This window comes from Leucopleurus acutus, assembly GCF_964270905.1.
Source record: "Leucopleurus acutus genome assembly, chromosome: 20".
Lineage (NCBI taxonomy): Eukaryota > Metazoa > Chordata > Mammalia > Artiodactyla > Delphinidae > Leucopleurus > Leucopleurus acutus.
The window spans coordinates 817,694-840,060 of record NC_139162.1 but is presented as its reverse complement, the minus strand read 5'-3'; the positions used below and the strand labels follow the sequence as shown (position 1 = coordinate 840,060).

General features: G+C 53.7%; 1 protein-coding gene across 1 annotated transcript in view; it reads left to right on the top strand.

The window, feature by feature from the left end:
* Window positions 1–22,367, top strand: part of ACSF3 (acyl-CoA synthetase family member 3) — a 59,764-nt gene that overhangs the window by 35,234 nt on the left and 2,163 nt on the right. Inside the window, exons 7-9 of the mRNA XM_082862040.1 lie at window positions 12,737–12,863; window positions 20,215–20,349; window positions 20,789–20,900. Of these exons, the coding sequence (XP_082718166.1) occupies window positions 12,737–12,863; window positions 20,215–20,349; window positions 20,789–20,900 (374 nt within the window). The remainder of the gene's footprint in view (window positions 1–12,736; window positions 12,864–20,214; window positions 20,350–20,788; window positions 20,901–22,367) is intronic.

Genomic DNA, 22,367 nt, shown 5'->3' with positions numbered 1-22,367 from the left:
GTCAGGGTCCCCTGCGCACCCTGCAGAGCATGGCTGGGCTCCTGCTGTGGCTCCCCGTCTGTGTCTCCCAGCGTGCGGGTGCCCTGGCCGCGCTGGGCACTCCGGTGCCCCAGCCTCCACAGCTCTGCAGCCATCGCTTCCTGAGTCTTGCGCTTCGTCCGGCGGGACATCAGGGGCTGGGAGAGCGAGCAGCCTCCCCCCAGCGTGAGGGTCCCCTGGCCCCGGTGAGGTGGTTCCAGCTTCACGGTGTCCTCTGCCGTCTCCCGTGAGGCCCTGGGGATGGGGTAGGGGGCTTTGTTTGCTGCGATGCTGCTTTGTCCCTCTTCCCAGCTGGCAAACTCTGCAAGCACGTGGTGTGGTCTCTCTCTCTTTTTTTAATTTAGTTATTGAGGTGTAGTTGTCTCTTTATTTATTGTTTCAATTTGCTCACTTACGTAAGACCCAAATGCCAGCCAGCAGAGACGGGTCCATTGACAGATACGAGCCACACTGCCGTGTAACGCAGAGGTGACCAGGCCTCACGTGGAATCCTCTTGTTTTGCAGAGGATGCAGACACCCACGTGGGGTGTGGGACAAGCTGGGGCAGGAGGACAGCGGCAGCGAGCGCCGCTTTCTTTTATCCCCTTAAAATCAGTTACTTGGGCTTCCCTGGTGGTGCAGTGGTTGAGAGTCCGCCTGCCGATGCAGGGGACACGGGTTCGTGCCCCGGTCCGGGAAGACCCCACGTGCCGCGGAGCGGCTGGGCCCGTGAGCCATGGCCGCTGAGCCTGCGCGTCTGGAGCCTGTGCTCCGCAACGGGAGGGGCCCCAACAGTGAGAGGCCCGCGTACCGCAAAAAAAAAATCAGTTACTTCGTGTGGCCCACGCAAGCTGCCGCCCTGGACAGTGGGCTGATGTGTGGGTGCCTGTGCTCCCCCCCCCCACCCGCCTCTCCCGTGCTCCCTCTCGCCACTTCCCCTGTCGCTGCCATGGACCATGGATTGCTGCACGGACCGTGGAGGTGGGGACGGGGACAGGGGCCCTGTGGGGCCTGGGCACGCTCTGCCCTGCGATGAGTGGTGGGGCGCTGTCCCCACAAAGGCACTCACTTCAGACAAGCAGCTGACCGTCGTCAGCCGTGTGCTTCTGCCTCTTAGGGTGAGGTGGGTCCACTACCTCTTTTCCAAGGGCCTGGTAGGAGGTGGCAGGACCCTAAATGAGGACTTTCACACGGGAAAGCGGGTCCAGTAGGCCCCCTGACGTGCCAGGGGAGCATCTGGAGCACTTAGCACCCCTGTGCCGCTTGCCTGCCCCCAACTGTGCTTTTAATGTCCCCCTGGAGCCACCCCGCCCCCTCTGTTGGCTTCATCCTCCGTGTTGTGAGGACCGGCTCCTGTCCTGGGGCTGGGCAGTGGGCAGTGAGCTACACAGCCCTCCCATCAGGATGCATTGGGAGCGGGGCCCACGGCCCAAGAGGCGCCAGGCCTTTGGGGACAGGCTCTGCCGTGTGTCCGGTTCTGCCCCTGCCCCAGTCCTGCCCCCTCACCTGGGCTCCCACACCTTCCGCCAGCTCAACTCCCCCTCCTTGGAGCTTGGGTCATGGTTCCACCGGTGACTTTACAGCAACTCCTGCCTCTGAGATGCTTTCAGATGAGGAAGCACGTGTTCTCACACCGGCAGCTCTTGGGCACGGCCCTGGTGGCCCAATGACAGAGTGGCCCTCGAACGAGGAGTACATGTGTCGGGTGTGGGTGCCCTGGGTCAAGACGTTCCTGTGCACCCGAACGGGGTCCCCTGTGAGGGCACCCAGACTTTTCACTGCAGGGTGGATGGCAGGTGTGGTCTGAAGCCACGCAGTCGTCGGGAGTCCGGGTTTTGGATGCGTGCCTTGCCCCCTGCACCAAGCTGGGTCCCCAGAGTACGGGGACTGCCCGCCCAGTCCCATGGACGGGTAATGAATGTAACTCCACGTGGTTCTGAGGTATGGCGGCAGAAACCTGCAGCGCCCTGGCTCTGCCTGTGACCTGGTGATACGCAGGACAGATTTTAGTCGAAGGCAGCGTTTATGGTTACGCATTATTTTAGGTTGTTTGTTATTAGAACTTCGAATTGGTGGTTCCCTTTCCCCCTCCCTGAAGAAATGAAAAAATGCCTTGTCTTTCTCTGGCATAAAGAAAATGGTGACGTGTCTTAGTTTCTTTATTTTAAAGATTTTTTTTTTTGAAGTGGACCATTTTTTAAAGTCTTTATTGCATTTGTTACAGTATTGCTTCTGTTTTGGTTTTTTGGCTGTGAGGCATGTGGGATCTTAGCTCCCAGACCAGGGAACCCGCACCCCCTGTACTGGAAGGTGAAGTCCTAACCTCTGGACCGCCAGGGAAGTCCCATGTCTTAGTTTCTTGATACTTGCTTTCTGTAGACCAGAGACTCCCTGGCAGATCTGTACAAAAATTAGAGTTGGGGGGTAGATGTGTCTTTGTGGCATTGAACCCATGACGGGTGTATTAGGGGAGCCTAAGAACACGCTCAGAGGGAGTGTTGAGTGGGGTGGCGCTGAGTGAACCCATGACGAGTGTATTAGGGGAGCCTGAGAACGCACTCAGAGGGAGTGTTGAGTGGGGTGGCGCTGAGTGAACCCATGACGGGTGTATTAGGGGAGCCTGAGAACGCGCTCAGAGGGAGTGTTGAGTGGGGTGGCGCTGAGTGAACCCATGACGGGTGTATTAGGGGAGCCTGAGAACGCGCTCAGAGGGAGTGTTGAGTGGGGTGGCGCTGAGTGAACCCATGACGGGTGTATTAGGGGAGCCTGAGAACGCGCTCAGAGGGAGTGTTGAGTGGGGTGGCGCTGAGTGAACCCATGACGGGTGTATTAGGGGAGCCTGAGAACGCGCTCAGAGGGAGTGTTGAGTGGGGTGGCGCTGAGTAGGTGAGGGGTCTTGAGGGGATTCGGTTCAGAGTTGGTTTCGGTTCCGAAGACCCTGACTCTATGCTCCGCGTGTCTGTGGCCACAGAGCCTGCATGCCAGCAGCTCCCGAGCTCGGGGGCTGGTCTGCGTGTCACGGGAAGGGGCAGAGCAGTGTCCGTGGACAGTGGTCATCCTTGTTCGCCAAATCCACGTCCCATCCGTGGCGAGGCACAGCCCAGTTTCCGAGATGCTAAACGTGAAAAAATGTTCTGTGGAGTTCAAAAGTTAGTATCTTGCATTTCATGCCACTTGCCTGGAAGAAGCTTGTGAATATCTTTTCTTACCCTGTGAAATCAGGAATTTAGGACTCAGTGCTGGGGGTGGGCAGGAAGTCCTCTCTGACTGGGTGAGCTCTGGTCCGCTTCTTGCCCACCATACAGGCCTGCTCGCCTGCGGTCAGCATGCACCTGGCTGTGGGTCCAGCATGATGGAGGAATAAAGGGAGGGTCCACAGACGACAGGAGCTGGAGTGAACGCAGCACAGGGTTGGGTGATCGTGTCTGTAAATTAACACACAGTAGGTATTGTCAGGACACAAGCACACAGTGATTTGAACAGGTGATGTGCAATACCCAGAATGCCTGCCCTGAGACAGAAGAGTGACTGTGATAAGAGGTCTCTGTAGGGCACCCAGTGCTGGGGCGTGCTGAGGAAGAGGACACAGGGATGTGGATTTCTAAGGTAGAATGGAACTCAGTTAGAACTGCCCATTTCTCCCTTCAGCTCTGTCAGGGTTTTTGCTTCATATGTTTTGATGGTTTGTCCTTAGGTGTGTGAATAAAGTCTCTTTTCTCTGATATTAGTACAGCCACCCTGGTCTGTTTTGGTCAGTTGCTATTTGCAGGAATATCTTGATCCATCCTTTTACTTTCCATCCACCTGTGTCTCTCGATCTCAAGTGAGTTTCTTGTAGGCAGGCTATGCAACTGACCCTTGAGCAACATGGGTTTGCACAGGTCCACTTATATGTGGGGTTTTTTTCCAGTAAACATGCACTACAGTATTACACGATCCACAGTTGGTTGAATCCATGAATGTGGAACCACAGATACAGAGAGCTGACTGTAAAGTTATATGCAGATTTTCAACTGTGTGGTGAGTCTCTGCCCATAACTCCCACATTGCTCAAGGGTCTACTGTCGTTGGATCATGGATTTTTATCCATTCCACCAATCTGTCTTTAGACTGGAGAATTTAATCCATTTACATTTAAAGTAATTACTGATAAGGATGGACTTACTTCTGCTATTTGTGTTCTATGTGCCATATAGCTTTTTTTGGTCCCTAATTTCCTGCATTTCTGTCTTCTTTCGTGTTTAGTTGATTTTTTTTTTTTTTTCGGTACGCGGGTCTCTCACTGTTGTGGCCTCTCCCGCTGCGGAGCAGAGGCTCCGGACGTGCAGGCCCAGCGGCCATGGCGCACAGGCCCAGCCACTCTGCAGCATGTGGGATCTTCCCGGACCGGGGCACGAACCCGCGTCCCGTGCATCGGCAGGCGGACTCTCAACCACTGCGCCACCAGGGAAGCCCTTAGTTGATTTTTTTGTAGTGAAATGTTTAAATTCCTTTCTCATTTCCTTTTGTGTATTTTCTCCAGCTAATTTCTTTGTGGTTGCCACAAGGATTACATTTATCTTTCTAAAAATTTTAACACTAATTTGGATTTATACCAGCTTAACTTTAATAACATGCAAAAACTCTGCTGCTTTACAGTTCTGTCCTTACCCCTTTCAGCTGTTGATGTCACAAGATTACATCTTTATACATTCTGTGCCCTAAAACATAAGTTAATTCTTTTCAATGTATTAGTCTCCTAAATTATGTAGAAAACAAGATTTGGAGTTACAAACCAGAGTTTGTAATACTAGTTTTTACACATAATTTTTTTAATGTGTTAGTCTCCTAAATCATGTAGAAAACAATGTGTCATAGTAAGTGTATTTACTTCTGTTGAGATCTTTTTTTCTCCATACAACTTAGGTGTACTGACTAGGTGCTTTCTTTTAACCTGCAGGACTCATTTGAGCATTTCTTGCAGGGCAGGTCTAGTGGTCACAGACTTCCTCAGCTTTTGTTTATCTGGAAATGTCTTAATTTCTCCCTCACTTTTGAAGAACATTTTTAGTGGATATTGGATTCTTTGTCAACTTTTTTTTCTTTTAGCACTTTGAATATATGGGTGCACTGCTTCTGGCTTCCAAAGTTCTGATGAGAAATCTGCTGACATAATCTTATTGAAGATCTGCGTCCGTTTTGCCCACCCTGGCTTCCACAGTCTGTCTGCAAGCTGCTCTAGGAATACATGCACAGCTGCCTGCGGGGGCGGGGGGAGTGGTAGCTGCTACAGAGCTAAGAGCTGAAAATGACCAAAATTAACCACAGTTTACCCTCCAGGCCTTCCCCTGGAAGTTGCAAGCCTTCAACAGACTCCAGGTTTCAAAAATAGTTACATCAGACAGATCCTGCCTGTGCAGTTGCTGTCCAGGTGGGAGCTGGATTCCTGGTGTTTCTTGCTCTGCCCACTTCCCCTCTGGTTACTTTCTTACTGTTGGGTTTCAAGAGTTCTTTGTCGGATATCTGATTTGCCAATATTTCCTCCTAGTTTGTGGCTTGTCTTTACATTGTCTTGTATTTCATAAAGCAGAAGTTTTTAATTTTCATGAGGTCTAATTTCTCTCTTTCTCTTACTTTTATGGATCACGCTTTTGGTGTTATCTCTAACTCCAGGTTACAAAGGTTTTCTCCCGGAAGTTTCATAGTCTTACGGTTTACATTTATACCTATTGTGCATTTTGGTGAACTTTTGCATTACATATGAAATTTAGTTGGAGCTTATTTTTTTCCATATCCAGTTGTTCAAATACCGTTTGCTGAAAAGACTACCCTTCCTTCTTTGCAGTTTTGTCAAAAATCAACTTTACATGTTTCAGCAGGTTCATGTATAGATTGTATACTCTCCTCCACTGGTGCGTGTGTCTGTTCCTTTGTGACACCACAGCCTTGACTACTGTGGCTTTACAGTGAGCCTCAGGACTGTTATTCTGCCAACTGCACTCTTGTTCAGGGTTTTTTGTTTTTTGTTTTGGTTATTCTAGTTCTTTTGCATGCTCATACCCATTTTAGAAATAGCTTGTCTGTATCTACAAAAAATCCTTTTGGGATCTTGGTCAAAGTTGCATTAAACCTATAGATCAATTTGGGAAGAATTAACGTCTTTGCCTCGATGACTCTTTTCAATCCATGAACATGGTGCCCCTCTCCATGTACTTAGGTCTGCTTTGGGGGGTGTGGGGGAGTGGATGTGTGAGGTTTTTAGCATGCTGCTCCTGGACATGTTCTGCTAGGTTTATACCTAAGTATTTCTTCTTTTCTCCATCTCTTTCTCCTCTTCCTCTTCTTTTTCAATGATTGTAAATATAGAATTTTTTGTTTCTAATTGTTTATCACTAGTGTATAGGAATACAGTTGATTCTAGTGTATTGACTTTGTATCCTGTAGTAATCCTGGTAAATTTGTTTTTCAGTTTTAGGAGGATTTTTTTTTAATTCCTTGAGATTTTCCATATACACAAGTATTTTCTGCAAATAGAACAGATTTATTTATTCTTTTCCAATCTGTATGCCTTTTATTTCTTTTTCTTGCCTAATTGTCCTGACTAGGATTTCCAGTATGATTCCAAATAGGAGTAGTGAGAATGGATGTCCTTGTCCTATTTCCGATTTATGGGGAAAGTATTTGGTCTTTCACTATTAAGCATGACAGTAGCTATAGGCTTTTTGTAGATTCCATTCTATTTTTGATATGCTGAGAGGTTTTTTTTAATATATAAATTTATTTATATTTTATTTTTGGCTGCGTTGGGTCTTTGTTGCTGCATGGGCTCTCTCTACTTGCGGCGAGCGGGGGCTACTCTTTGTTGCAGTGCACGGGCTTCTCATTGCGGTGGCTTCTCTTTTTGCGGAGCACAGGCTCTAGGCATGCGGGCTTCAGTAGTTGTGGCACATGGGCTCAGTAGTTGTGGCTCACAGGCAAAGAGCACAGGCTCAGTGGTTGTGGTACACTGGCTTTCATATGTTTTGCTCCATCTGCGGCATGTGGGATCTTCCCGGACCAGGGCTCGAGCCTGTGTCCCCTGCATTGGCAGGCGAATTCTTAACCGCTGCACCACAAGGGAAGTCCGAGAGTGTTTTTTATCATGAATGGATTTTGGATATTTTCAGATGTCTTTTTTGCATTGATTGGGTTTTGTTCATTAGGCTGCTGGGATGGTGGACGGCACGGATGATTTCCCTGGTGTTTCCAGGACAGACCCCACGTGGCCGTGGGGGGGCATTCTTTTTATTCAGTACTGGATTTGCTTTACTAACGTTTTGTTGAGGATCTTTGCGTCTCTGTTCATGAGGGATTTTGCTCTGTAGTTTTCTTGCAGATTCTTTCTGATTTGGGTATCAAGGTAATGTAAGCATCATAAAATTAGTTGGGAGGTGTTCCCTCCTCTTTTACTTTCTGGAAGAGATTGTATATAATTGGTGTTATGTATTTTATAGAATTTCCACTGAAACCGTCTGAGCCTAGAGGTTTCTTCTTTTGGAAGGTTTTAACTATGAATTCAGTTTCTTTAATAGTTAAAGAACTATTCAGGTCATCTATTGCATCTTGGGTGAGTTTTGGTAGATTGTGGTTTTTGAGAAATTGAATACTTGATGCGCATAGAGTTTTTCACAGTATTATTCCCTTATGGACCTTTTAATGTCTGCATAGTCTGAGGTGATGCGCTTCCCACAACTCATGTTGATAAATTATGTCTTCTATTTATTTTTTCTTTGTTATTCTTGCTAGAAGATTATCCATTTTTAAAATCTTTTTTCAAAGCATTCACTTGAGGATTCATTGAATTTTCCCCATTATTTTTCTCTTTTCAATTTTTTTTCTTTTTTTAATTTTTGGCCACAACCGGCAGCATGTGGGATCTTAGCTCCCTGGCCAGGGACCGAACCTGCACCGCTGCATTGGGAGGCGGAGCCTTAACCACTGGACTTCCGGGGATGTCCCTCTTTTCGATTTTTATTGGTTTCAGTTTTTATCTTAATTGTCTCTTCTCTTCTGCTTGCTTTTGGCTTCTTTTTCTCTTTTTCTAGTTTCTTAAGGTAAAACTTTAGGTTATTGATTTGACATTTTTTCTTTTTTTCTAATATGTGCATTTAATGATATGAACTTCCCTCTAAACATTGCTTGAGCTTTACCCCCGAAATTTTGATATGTTCTGTTTTAATTTCATTCAGTTCAAAATATTTTCTAATAATTTTCCTTAAGACTTCTTCTTGACTCATGGATAATTTAGAAGTGTGTTGTTCAATTTTTCTGTTATTGATTTCCAGTTTAATTCCACTACAGTCAGAAAACATACTTGATATTATTTCAGTTTTTTAAAATTTGTTAAGCTGTGTTTTATGGCCCAGAATGTGGTCTTTCCTGGTGACTGTTCTAGTGTACTTGAACAGAGTGTGTATTCTGCTGGGTTTGGTTGGGGTGTAAATGTCAGTCAGATGAAGAAGGTTGATGGTAGTGTTCAGGTCTCTCAAAGCCATACTGGTTTTCTGACTACTAGTTCAAGCACCAAATGAGGAGTGTTGAATTCTCCAGTTATAATTATCTGTCTATTTCTCCTATCAGTTTTTTTTTAATAAATTTATTTATTTAATTTTGGCTGCGTTGGGCCTCTGTTGCTGCGCGCAGGCTTGTCTCTAGTTGCGGCGAGCAGCGGCTACTCTTCATTGCGTTGCGCGGGCTTCTCATTACGGTGGCTTCTCTTGTTGTGGAGCACGGGCTCTAGGCGCACGGTCTTCAGTAGTTGTGGATCACAGGCTCTAGAGCGCAGGCTCAGTAGTTGTGGCGCACGGGCTTAGTTGCTCTGCGGCATGTGGGATCCTCCTGGACCCCGGCTCCAACCCGTGTCCCCTGCATTGGCAGGTGGATTCTTAACCACTGCACTACCAGGGAGGCCCCCTCCTATCAGTTTTTTGTTTCATGAATTTTGAAAATCTGTTGCTTGGTGAACACACACTTATAATTACTATGCCTTCTTGGTGAATTGACTTTTATCATCATGTACTGCTGCTGCTAACATTCTGCTGTTAAGTTTATTTAGTTTGGTACTAATATAGCCACTTCCATTTCTTTCGATCGATGTTTGTATGGTATATATTGTTCCATCCCTTTGCTTCTAACCTACCACGTAACTGTATTTGAAATGAGTTTCTTATAGACAGCACATAGTTGCATCATGTATGTTTTTAATCTAATCTGAAGTTTGTCTTCTAATTGGCCAGTTTAGACCATGTGCATTTAATGTGACTCTTGATATGTTTGAATTTAAGCCTCTCATTTGTTATTTGCTTACTGTTCTGTCCCTTGGTTTCTCATTGCTTGGCTTCCCTCTAACTGCCCTCTTTGGGGTCAGTTTTTTAGTATTCCCTTTTAATTTATCTGTTGAGTTTTTGAACACATGTCTTCTAGTTTTTTAGTAGTTGTTCTAGGGACTACAAAATACATACTTCACTTTTTGAAATCTACGTAGACTCAACATTTTGACACTTCCAGAAGAACACAGAACTCCTACTACATGTACTGTCAAAGAAAAATTAATCATCACTCATGTTAAAGATGATGAGGTTGGCTTCCCTGGTGGCGCAGTGGTTGAGAGTCCGCCTGCCGATGCAGGGGACACGGGTTCGTGCCCCGGTCCGGGAGGATCCCGCATGCCACGGAGCGGCTGGGCCCGTGAGCCATGGCCGCTGAGCCTGCGCGTCTGGAGCCTGTGCTCCGCAATGGGAGGGGCCACAGTGGTGAGAGGCCCGCGCACCGCAAAAAAAAAAAGATGATGAGGCCGACTCAGGACCGTCACGATGGGTGTAGGAGCCACTGCAGTGGGATTTGCAGGAGGGGAGAGAGATTGAGCTCAACTTCAGATACAGCGTTGGCAAGTGTGGGTTCACAGCCAAGGAGCAGGTGGAGTCATTGGATGGAAATGTGCTAAGAGGAAACATCAAGGGTCGGGGGGATTCTGGCTAAACCGACCTAACAGGATCTTTGAAAGACTGGTGGTCAGACATCAAGTGCGAGATGGTGGGGGATGAGGAACCTGGTCAGATATGAGGGTGAGCAGATATCAGGGTGGAGGGGGCCTCTCACTACACTGACTTAGCCAAGTTCTTGCTGAAACTGGATTTTTTTTTAAAGGTTTTTTTTTCTTTTGCTTGTCTTTATGGAAATGAGGCTAGTTTTTTTTTTTAACATCTTTATTGGGGTATAACTGCTTTACAATGGTGTTTTAGTTTCTGCTTTATAACAAAGTGAATCAGTTATACATATACATATGTTCCAATCTTTGTCACTACTCTGTGGGTCGCTTTGCCCTCTCCCTTTTAGGTTGTTGTCATACGTAACGTCTATGTATATGGTAAGCTCCATTAAACAATGTTATAATTTCTGCTTTCAATGGTCAAAATATTTTTAAAGTACTCATGAGGAAAAGAATAGTCAGTTTTATTCAACCAGATATTTACTAGTTCTGTTGCTTTTCCTTTACTTCTGATCTTCCAGGTTCATTCTGGTGTCATTTCTGTTCTGACTGAAAATTCTGTAGTCATTGTTTTAGGTCAGATCTGCTGACGACAAATTCTCTTCTTTCTTCATCTAAGAATGTCCTCACTTTATCTTCATTCCTGAAGGTTATTTTCACTGGATTTGGAATTCTGGGTTGACAGTTATTTCAACACTTAAAAAATATGTTATTCCACTTTTTTCTGGCCTCCATTGTTTCTGCTGAGAAGTCAGTAGTCGTTTGAATGCCTCTGAGTTATGCTCTGCTGTCAAGATTTTTGTCTTTCTTTTTAGTTTTCAGTGATTGGATTATGATGTGTCTGGCTTGTCCTGCTTGGGGTTCATGGGGCTTCTTGAATCTGCACATTAATGTATTTCACCAAACTTGAAGAGTTTTAAGCCAAATTTTATCAACTATCTTTCTGCCCCTAGCTTCTCTTCTGGGAATCCAATAGCGTGACTGTTAGTCCCTGTGGTGTTGGTGTAGGCTTCTGAGACTCTGTTCAATTTTTCCAATAGTTTTTTCTCTGTTGTTCAGATTGGGTAACTTCTATTGTTCTGTCTTCAAATTCTCAGATTCTTTGCTTTGTAATCTCCATTTTGCTATTGAGCCCATCCAGCAAATTTTTCTTATTTCTGTTGTTGTGTTTTTCAGTTCTAACATTTCCATTTGGTTCTGCTCTATGTCTTTTACTTCTCTGCTGAGACTTTATATTCCCACTTATTCGCAGTGTTTTCGCCCTTACTTGTTGGAGCACATCTTTCTTAGGCACATTGATGACATGCGCTTTCACGTCTTTCTCAGGCACTCCCAGCATCTGTGCCGTCTGGTGTTGTCCTACACTGATGGCCTTTTTCCATAAGGGTGGACCTTGCTTGGCTTTCCATGTGCTGAGCAATTTCGTGTTGTGTCCTAGACGTTTTGGACATTGTGTAATGAGACTCTGGACCTTGTTCAGTTCCAGTGGAGGGTGTTGGTATTCTTGTTTTACTATTATCTCGTTGACTTAAGTCTGCCAGTTCCAACCTGCCATCTCTGGGGCTGGTTTCCACGTCAGATTATTTTCACAGCCTTTGCCTTGCCGTGTATACCTGCCCTGCAGGTGTGCCACCCCATGGCCAGGCTGACCTTGGCAGTGGAGGAGATAAAGGATGGCAGTGGAAAAGATGGTGAAGTACAAATAAAGCCTGCAGTTTAGTTGAACAAACAAACACCTCCTCTGAGCAGGCTGATGGCAGGAGTTCGGCTGGGCCCAGAACATGCAGCCCGGTCCCCTCGGTGACATCACTCCTGTGTGAGAACCAGGGTGATGAGTCGACAGCAAGGCTTGGGAACAGAGCTGCTGTGGGGCAGACTCTCCTCACCCTCTGCCTGCAGTGTCGGCCCCGGGGGCGTCCAGCTTGCCGTCCAGGCCTCAGACAAACAACTCAGACGATTTTACAGCACGTTTCAAAGGGGCTCTGATTTTTTTTTAAAAGAGGGGGATATTCTTTCCCCAGGAAAGTTCATCCCAGGTGGGAGCTGATGAGCTGAACAGGCCTGAACGGCACTTGATCTCACGGGTCACAGTTACTGTCAGCCAACTCTGTGAGCACGGAGCCAGCGAGGGTGAACCCGAGGGGCTCGCTGGGCCCCACGGCATGTGGTGCCGCCTCGCTGTATCCTTTCCTGGCATCACAGACATCGACTCCGTGTCCTCTAACACGCAGCCCCCTTCCCGCCCTCGCTGTGCTCCCGGCAGGGGAAACGCTGAGATCCCTGCTTCTTGACCACCTCGCTCTCCTAGGCGCCCGGCTCTCCCTCCTTAACGGGCTGCCCTGTGGGCCCCCTTCCTACCCCGAAGCTGCCGACCTCGAGCTTCTCCAGCAGCCATGGCAGGTGTGGGCAGCTTGCCCTCTCCTCCCGTGTCCGCACTCTGAAGACAGAGTTTCACGGGAGCGTGGCCTTTGGTCAGGCAAATGGGGCCCAGCAGCAAGCTCTGGGGAAGCGAGGTGGACAGCCCCCGGGCGGGGCAGGTGCAGAGGTGGCGGCCGGCGTGACCGAGGTGGGCACGGAAAGCTGTGTTTGCCGTCTTTCCCACCCAAGTGTCTAATTTCAGGAGAGCATGTGGGCCTTGAGAGGGGCGGGGGCAGGTGGAGACGTGCCCTGGAGGGGCGAGCTCTGACGCCCACCTCTCTCTCCTGTTGCAGGTGACCCCAGGGTTTGAAGAGAAGGAGGGGGAGCTCCTGGTCAGGGGGCCCTCTGTGTTCCGGGAATACTGGGACAAGCCGGAGGAAACAAAAACTGCCTTCACCTCGGACGGCTGGTTCAAAACAGGTAGGACGGAGGGTCCAGAGGGGACGGGAGGGTCACCCGGGTACCACCGCACCGGGACGTCCCCACAATCCTCCCTGGCGGGCAGAGATGGGGTGGGGTACTCTTTGTGCTCCCGTCTTAAAGGCTGCACCTCCCACACTGCACCCCAGCCCCCCTGAGGCCTCTAGAAGGAAGGTTCTGAGGCCATGACCCGCAGGGGGGCTAGCAGCCCCCAGCCCTATGGCCAGGCTCCCGTCCTGTCCCTTGGCCCAGCAGCCCTGCACGAGGTGGTCCCTCTGCCCCTCGTGGGTCAGGACTCTCCTTCCCGAGTAACCACTGCACTCCGCCTCCGAGACCCTTCTGGGCACCCCGCCCTCCCCGCCGCCCTCCCCGCCGCCACCGCCCCCTGCTTTGTAACCCCGCCCCCGTTTTCATAGAAGGAGGTTGGTTTGCACTTTGGTTTGGGTCCCTCGTTACGTTACTCCCAGCCCTGAAGTCTGCACTCTCTCGCCTGCTAGAGCGGCACGTGGAGCCGCGTGGGCAGGCAGGCACCCACCCCCAACCTCGGAGCCCTCTCCCCGCACGCGCACCCGGGGCCGCTCTGAGGAGCCCCACCCCTTCCGTCCACCCCGCCCCCCTCCTCCTTGGTCCCAGCGGTCCCATCCATGTGGACGATTCGGCAGGTACTGGGTGTACTCACGGCTGCAGCTGCACTGATTCACTGCGTTTGTGTTCACACGACACACCGGAACAGCAGCTCGTGACAGCCAGAAGGTGGGGTTCTGGGCTTTCTCTTTTTCTTATTGCCTGTCTGTATTTCTAAAACTTTTGTGCTGAAAATGCATTATTTCATAATAATAATCTTAAAGCAGTATTTTCCGGAAAGGAAGGCCTGTTCCCCCGTCCGTCATGTGCTGGCCTCATAATTAGAAACGCACCTCTTGCCAGGTCTTCTGTGGACCACAGAGCTGAAGAGAAACGCTCTGTGAGGGGGGCGGCCATGACGGGGTGCCGGGCGCACCTGGGGGTGGGCAAGGAGGTGCGCAGTGGGTGTGTCCTTGGCCTGGTAACGCCTTGGGGAACTGCGGCCGGCCGATAGCACACACGTGTCTTCTCCATCGGCTCAGGCCGCACGGGTTAGGAAGGGCAGAAATCACCTCCAATCTGCCGCCGTCGTGGGCCTGAGGTCACCAGGTGACAGAGCCGGCGGCCACGTGCAGACCCCCCGAGGTCTCGGGGTGCTGGGGCTCCGCTGGGTGGGGCTTGAGGGGGAAGGGGCACATGAGGGGTTCTGCTGGGGGACCTCGGGGCTCCATTTCGGGCCCCCCAGAGCAGAGGCCTGTGCCAGGAGCCCTGGCCAGCACCAGCAGAGGGCTCTGTGGTTGGGGCCCAGGAGGCCGGGCCACCTGTCCGTGCGGCATATTCACACACGCCCTGGCTTCCCTTTGTAAACTTCGCGTTCATACGGGCCAGCCTGGTGGCAGCCAACCACTATCCTTGTCCTTTAAATGCAGTATTTAAGCAATACTACTTTTGAGCTCCTCTTGCTTTTTTGTGGGTCCCTCCTGTAGCCCTCCGAGTGTCCTGACTTGGAAATCTGACTTCCTGGTGGCCATCCGGTTTCATTTTAAATGCAGCTAAAGAGCTGCAGCTTTCTCTGAAGCACAGGGACCAGAGCCCCGCGGATTCTGCAGATAGCAGGGCTCGCGGAGCGCTGGGCCGGCAGCGCTGCGGAGTGCAGGGCGGTCAGCGGTAAACATCTTAGTCCTTGGTCGTGATGGATATTTCAGTTGAAAGGAATAGCCTGCATTAATTATCGTAAAGAGATGTCTTTAGGAGAAGATGATTTTGAAATTCAGTTTAATTTCATTGTAATGCGCAGCAAACAGGAAGGGAGTCTGTGTGTTTAATTGGCTCTCGGGGGTGAGGCCTGGAAGCCGCGTGCCTTTGTCACAGGCCATTAGCGATACAGGCTGCATAATGAGCGCGGCAATCAGCTCACAGCTGCTGCTCCTCCGGGGGAGAGCGTGATATTAAATAGAAATCAGGATGAATTAAACTTAACCCTTTCCCTGGCCAGCCCTTCCTGCCACACAGATTGTGGCCCGGGCTGGAGAGGGGCCGCACCCGGCCGGCTTCTCCTCAGAGGCCTCCTCCGTGTCTGGACGAGAGGAAAGAGGCCTCCCTCGGCCATGCCAGCCATGGCCACCCTCCCTGCCCTGCGTGAAGCCTGGTTTCCATCGCCGGGGAGCTCCTTGCCAGCCCCAGGGGTCCTGGCTGCCGCTCAGGCCGGAAACCAAAGCTCTCTATCCAGAAGCACCTCCGATGGCAACCCTGATCGTGTTCCACCTGCGCACGCCAGGCTGGGGAGAACCTCCCACACGCACATGGGCCCAGTGCCGGCCGGGGCAGGGAGATGGCAGTGCCGGGAGCCCCCCTCTGCTCAGGGCTTTACCTTGACCCTGAGGATGGAGCTGAGGACACAGGGATGCAGGGACTGGGCTGAGCTGGGCTACAGCTCCTACCCTCTGGACAAGGTAGAAAGACTGTGGCTGAACACGAGGAAACAGAAATGGTATCTCTGCCTTATTCTAAAGAAGATTTCCTTACGCTGTTTACTGTTAGAAAGTGACGTAGTAAACTGCACACACCTAATGACAAGTCAGCACAGTTGTAGAGGAAATTTAGGTAACTGGGGAAAAGGTCTGTAAGAAAACCCTGCAGAACGTTCACGGGGGTATCTTGGTGCTGAGTTTACTCCCTTTTCTTCTTCTCTAATGAGCACATGATGTTATCGGGGGAAAACATAAAAGGCTATTTATATAGCAGGAAACAAGAGAGCCCTGGGTGCACACGTGGCCGAGGTCTGCAGCCTCGGTGGAACGTGGAGTCCACCGAGAAGTCGGTGAGGGCCAACTGGGGCCGAGGGAGTGGGTCCCTTGAGCCCAGGAGCCCCAGTAGGAAAACGAGCCACGGCCACGGGCAGATCGAGAGGAAGTGCAATTGGACATAAAACTACGGAAAACGTTTTACTTCCTGGTGGTGAAAGAGCAAGTATGGAAACAGTCTCCTTTCACCAAACTGGCAGAGATTCTTCCGAAGTTGACACTTGGTGCTGTGGGCAGGTGCTTGGCACCAGCGGGCGGGTTGTGTGTCAGGAGGGCTCCTGGGAATCCGTTCAAAGGAAACCGGGTGCGGGGGGACGCGTACGATGTTTATAAAGTGGGGAATTGGAGTCCGTTGTTCTGCGCTGGGCGTGTGGTGCCTTGTGGTGCATCCAGACCAGGAGGATCGTGAGCCTTTTGCAGCCACGACTCGAGTGATCCTGGCCTGAGGGAGCCCCTGCTGGCATGCACCCCACACGCGTGTGTGTGTGTGTGTGTGTGTGTGTGTGTGGCCGTCATGCGGGTTTGCACCGCCAAGCACAGACGCTAGCTGCTGTCTCTGTGATTGTCGTCTGTCCCTTTGTTTTCTCTCTGCCAGTGTTTCCTCAGTAAGCTTCGTTCCCTTACAAACACGGACGACAAGTATAAAATCTTTCCAGTTGTCATGTGACGAAGGCCCCAGGGTGGACCCAGGCGTGAGCTCCGTCCTCTTGCCCAGCCGCCCACTTGGAGCCACGCTGAGCTCTGATGTGGTTCTCCAGAAAGCAGTGCTTTTATTTTGACCAACAATAGTTAGGAATCAGGCAGCGTGTTGAAAGGAGGGCGCCCAGTGCTTCGTGTTAGGGGTGTGACAGCACATGTAGCTGGAGGTGGTCAACCCCTTCACGTCTGCTGACCGCGTACGACCAGAGCCCTGGGCAGGGCCCCCAGGCCCCCCAGGCCGTGTGGTGTGGTCAGGCTGCCGATCCCGCCGGCCCCCGCTGCCCCGCGGGGCTTGGGCTCTGTGTGGAGGCGCCCTGTGAACAGGAGGCTGGGGCTGTGTCGCGGGCCTGTCTGCTGCTCGTCCCTTTGTTCCCCAGCGGTCGTCAAGAGCTTTTCCTCCATGTTCTTCTGAAACGCCCGGCTTTGTTGGAGTTAAGTCTCCGAGCTACCTAGAGTGGCTTCTGTGCGGACGGCGTGTCCCCATCCTGCGCGCTCCTGCTGGGCCTCTGCGCTGCTCTTTGTTTTTTGTTGTTGTTTGTTTTTCTGGGTTTGTTTTGTTTGTTTGTTTGGCTGCACCAGGTCTTAGTTGTGGTGTGCAGGATCTTTAGTTGTGGCATGTGGGATCTAGTTCCCCAACCAGGGATCGAACCTGGGCCCCCTGCATTGGGAGCGCAGAGTCGTAACTACTGGACTGCCAGGAAAGTCCCTACGCTGCCTTTTGGCCGCTGTGTCTACCCTGGTCAGCCTCAGACCTCTGGGCAGAAGATCTTTGTTTTTATCAAGGTCCCACGTGCGCAGCTGGAAGACTCCAGCGGTCTGTCTGGTTTGGGAAGAAGGATGCGTGGCCCTCGTACCCCAGCCGTGCCCATCTTGGCCACCTGGAGGCTGCCAGACGCCTGTGGACACACCGTTCAGGGTTGAGCCACGTGGGAGCCGCAGTGTTTCCCGAGGCGGGAGGGCTCATCTGTTCTGGCCTCCAGTCCTCCTGGGAGACCCCCCCTGTGCTTGCCACCCACGCCAGTGCACAGCTCCCACCGGCCTCCTTTCTCCTTGTCGGCCACGTTCCCCAGGAGCCTCCTGAGGCTGGGTGGGTGGGAAGTGAGCTCTGGAGAGCTCGTGTCTGCCAGTGTCTTCGTCCTGGCTGGGCCGGGTACAGGAGTCTGGGCTAGAAATTGTCTTTACTGCTGTCAGGCCTCCACGTGTGCTGCCGGCTGCAGCTGCGTTATTCCTGGCGCATCGTGACCTTTCCCCTCTTGAGGTCCTAGAGAATCTTCCCTTTGCACTGGGAGCCCTGAAGTCGACAGGCCATGCACCCTGGGGGCTCTGGAGACCACGTCTTGTAATTCCGGGGGTTGATGGCTGATTTTCTCCCCTCTGATACCCAGCAGGGGTCCGGGGGCTGAGAGCAAGAAGAGGGGGTGGGGAGGCCCAGCCACCGCTGCTCAGGGCCCATGGGCTCCCGTGTCGCCGTCCACCCTCCTCCGTCCGCAGAGAAGGACCGGCGGCCGTGCGCTGGGGGCCGGTGCCGCTGTTCCTCGCTCGGCCCGTCCTCGCCACCTCCCGCAGGGCGCCTGCCACCCTGGCCGTAACCCGCCTCACACAGCCTCCCTCCAGCCCGCGGGGTCTGTCCGCTTGCTTCCCGGCCGCCAGTTCTCTCACCATCACGCCCTCTCCTGTCTCCTGTGCGCGGCTCTGTGCCCTGAAAACGACAGTTGCTGTTGGTTTTACTCCAAGAGGGAGAGAACCAAGCTGTGTGCCCAGGCGAGGCTCCGCCCTGGGAGGTTGTCGTGCCTTCGTCTTCCTTCTAGCGTCTTCCTTGGCCTCCCGCACAGCCACGTGTGAGGGGCACAGAGCCACTGGGGCCTCCTCCCTCCGTCTCCGCGGGGCCCCTCCTGGGTCTTCTGTGTCTCGAATATCCCTCTGCCCCGCCCCTCACGAGGACGTGTGTGATCACACTGAGGCTACCGGGTAGTCCAGGGTGGTGTTGACATCTGTCGGCGACCCTGCCTGACGGTGGTCCCGGGAAGCAGCAGGGCTCTCCCGCGGGGCTTTTCTTCACTCGGCACACAGACGCCCAGACCTCCCCCGGGACAGTGTCCGTGTGTCCTCAGCGCCATCCCTACCACTGCGGTGCCTGGCTTTTCTCAGAGAAGATCCTAATTCTCACTGCTCTTCATCAGGCTGGACGAGGGTCAGTGTAAGAGCTGGTGACAGGAGACAGTGCAAGGAAGCCGCTGGAACTGTGAGCTGGTGCGTGGGGAGGGGCACCTGGAGATGCCACAGAAGTGATGTCTGAGCAGAGGGACAGTGAAGGGGATTGGGCAGATGGAGAACCAGATGCCACAGATGGGGTAGCGGGTGTGAGCACCCCTGGGGTGAAGGCCGTGGCTGGGGGCCCTGCCGTAGGGCGTGTGGGTGCAGCCGTGGGGAGCTCTCACCCTGACTTAAGTTGGCGTCACACAGAGCAAAGAGGGTGCAGGCGACATGGCCAGAGGCCCCGAAGCCATGTCGGCCTTGGTATGGGCAATGGGGGCATCCCTGGCAGGACCAGGGCAGGGCAGTGACCCCCACCCCTAACACTGCTGGGTGTCTGGCCGGCGGAGGCCTGGCTGGGCCATTGGGTGCATTTAAGGGGCTGGTGTCCAGTGGTTGGGAAGCCGTCGGGAGACCCAGTGGCTGTCCAGTGTGGAGGGGACATGGCTGGAGCCGGGGCCGCACAGCAGGAATGGGAGAGGGGCCCCGGTGGGCCTTATGGGATGGGGGCAGACTGCGTCCTGTCCCTGCGGCCCGCCTTTTACTCCACGCCTGCATCCTTGCCCGCCAGCCGGCCACCTGCTCCATCCCTCTGTCCGCAGACCACAGTGCCTCTCGTTCCTTCTGCTTCCCATCAGGCAGGAGGCCCCACACCTGCAGGAGCCCGGCTCCTGCTGCATCACAGCCCACCGCAGCCAGCCAGGCAGTGCCATCCGTCTTGTTTCCTAGGCTAGGGCGCCCCGCGTGGCAGGTCGCCAGGAGTGCGAGCTGACGGAGGGGCCTCCTGCGCTGGACGGTGTGATGTACTGATGATTTATTCCAGCTACTCACCCGTGTGCAGCCTGGGGTGTGTGAGAGCAGACGGTGAAGCATCAGCGCCGCTCTCAGAGTGCACGGTGGGGGCCCCATGTGCACAGGCTCACATGTCCGTGCACACGTGTGTGTGCACGCTCACACTCAGCCCCACCCCCCCGACCGCAATGCCCTGTCTGGCGTGCGGCCCCGGCCCTCACTGAGCTCGTCGCCCCCCGCTCAGGTCTCTAGCGCCTCCTGAGGTGGGACTGCATGGGTCCTTAGCTGGGCAGGGCTCCCGCCAGGACCACGTCCAGGAGAAGTGGGTGGGGAAGCCCCGGCGCTGAGCATGGCGGGTGGGGGGGCGGGGTCCCTCCCTCCTGCCAGACCCCCGTGTGACACGGCGTATGGCCCAGAGCCCTGTTGGGAAAGGGCCTGCTGTGGCCCTGCTGTGGCCAGGACCCCAGGGAGGCCCTGAAGCTCTTCTTTCCTGCCTCCGTGGTCCTGGGCTGTTTCACGGGGGTCCTGCCCGGCCCTGTGGGACGCCGCCACCTGCCTCGGGGCAGGGCCACGGAGGCGTCTGGCGTCGGCGTCACGCGAGGTCCCAGCCGTCCGCCTGCTGCTTGCTGCCTCGTCCCAGACGCGGGGCCCACACGTGCCGGGGAGGGTGGCACTCATGCGTGTGCAGCGCCCACTGCGGCTGAGCCAGGTGCCTCCCACCGACCTGAGCCTCTCCCCAGGTGACACGGCCGTGTTCAAGGACGGCAACTACTGGATCCGCGGCCGCACGTCCGTGGACATCATCAAGAGCGGCGGCTACAAGGTCAGCGCCCTGGAGGTGGAGCGGCTCCTGCTGGCCCATCCCAGCATCACGGGTGAGCGGCCAGGCGCCCGGACCCTGACCTCTGGATGACACAGCTGCACTCGGCCACCCGGGCTGTCTCGGGACCAGTCCAGATGTGTCTTCCTGTGTGTGTGTTGTTGACAAAATGGGGACCAGGTACCCATGAGGGGGCACAGCACCAGGGCCTGCCTCCCATCCCCTCCCCACCCCTCCCCACAGTCGGCCTGCTCCCCCGCCCCCCGCCTGGGTCCAGGCTGGCTAGGTGCAGGCCGGGACGCCGTGCTCAGGAGTGGTGGCGTCCTGGGCCGTCCTGGCCCCTCAGAGACTCCGTACCCCTGTCTCTGGCCACTAGGCGGGCTTCCCTGGGGCGGCGGGTCCCAGGTGTTTCCCGCAGGTGCCCGCTGCCCTGCAGCCTGCGGTGCTCGTCCTCTTGTGCTTCTGAGGTCCCCCACCCTCTTCCTTCTCCACAGACGTGGCTGTGATCGGAGTTCCAGATGTGACGTGGGGCCAGCGGGTCACCGCAGTGGTGACCCTTCAAGAGGGACACTCACTGTCCCACAGGGAGCTCAAAGAGTGGGCCAGGTGAGGGCCGGGCGGGTGGGCGGGGTCTCGGGCTGGGGGCTAAGGGCCAGGTGACGTGGTCCTGTAGGAGCTGCGCTCCCTGCACCACACACACATGCACACACACACATGCGCACACGCACACACATACATGCACACACACACTCATACGTGCGTGCAAAGGGCCCCAGGGAAGCTGTGTCGTGACGATGGGAGCAGATGCAGGACCCCGACCCCTGACTCAGGTGTAAGCTTCCGAGGCCAGGTCAGAGGTGGACGGGGTCCCATGGTGAGTGAGTGCGTCCCCTCCTGGGTGTAGGAGGAGCCTTGTCAGGGAAGGTCCGTTCCCAGGAGCTGAGCTCAGAGCCATCCCGATGGGACCCCAGGGCGTGGGCTGAGCAGGCTCGGGGCGCTGCTGGGCCCGAAGCACGTGCTGAGCGCAGGGCATCACACGGGCCCCTGGGCGCCGCTGCTGGCCCCAGGCCAGAGCTCAGAAAGGAGCTGTGAGGTACATCCCCAAGGCCCTTATTTTAGATCCAAGAGGTCCCTCCTTCTGGTCCCCTCTCCCCACACCCCTACCCGACTTGCCTCCTCCTCTGCACTGAAGATATTTGTGGCTCAGCCACCGTGATTTCACAAACAGGAGGAATCCTTTTTTATCAGGGCAGCACAGCTGGGCGATTAGATTCCCCTGGATTTGCAAAATCACAGTGGGAACTTTGCAGTTTCACAAAGGCACGAAGAAGATTCTAGTCGGCTTTGCCGCTTTGGTTAAACAGTTGCTTTGTTAAAAGAAAGAACCTGCCGTCCTGTGCTGAGAGCAGGTCTCCCGGCCTCAGACCTGCTCCTTCACGCCCGGGGCTCCCGTCGTCCCCTCACCGCAGGGGCCCGGCTGGGGCAGCGCTGCGCTGTGTGCTGAGGCTTTGGGTCCCTGGGGAGATGCTCCCGGCAGGGCGGGCCTGGGGCGGGTGGTCAGCCTACAGCCTCCACGCGGCCGGTTCCCTGGGCTTTGTGTCCTCCCGTGGGGCGGTCACTGGACAGTTACCCCGCGGCTGCCCACCCCCGGAGGGAGGGCAGGGACCTTCCTTTCAGAGCGCAGGGCCGGCTCCGCCCCCTCATGGGGGGAGTGGGGGAGGGGCCTCACTCCGAGCTTTCCAGACGTTGGCTCAGCGAAGCTGCTCTTTCTGTGTCCTGTTCGTTGCCATTTGGGGGTCTTTTTTTAAGGGTTTTTTTTTTTTTTAATAATGTCTTCCCTTTTGCTGCCATTTTTTTCATTTCTGAAGATTCTTGAATCTTACAAGACCCCCAAGCAAAGGTCTGTCCTACGTCCTCCTGCAGACCCTGCGCTGTGCTCCTAGCGGAGTTGGGGGAGGCTGGCACCCCCGCCCCAGCTCAGGCACCGCGACACTTGGAGGGGCCGGCGTGGCCTCTGGGCTCGGTGGCAGCACCACGTTCCCGGTCTGGGACGTGGCCCGCCCACCAAACTGT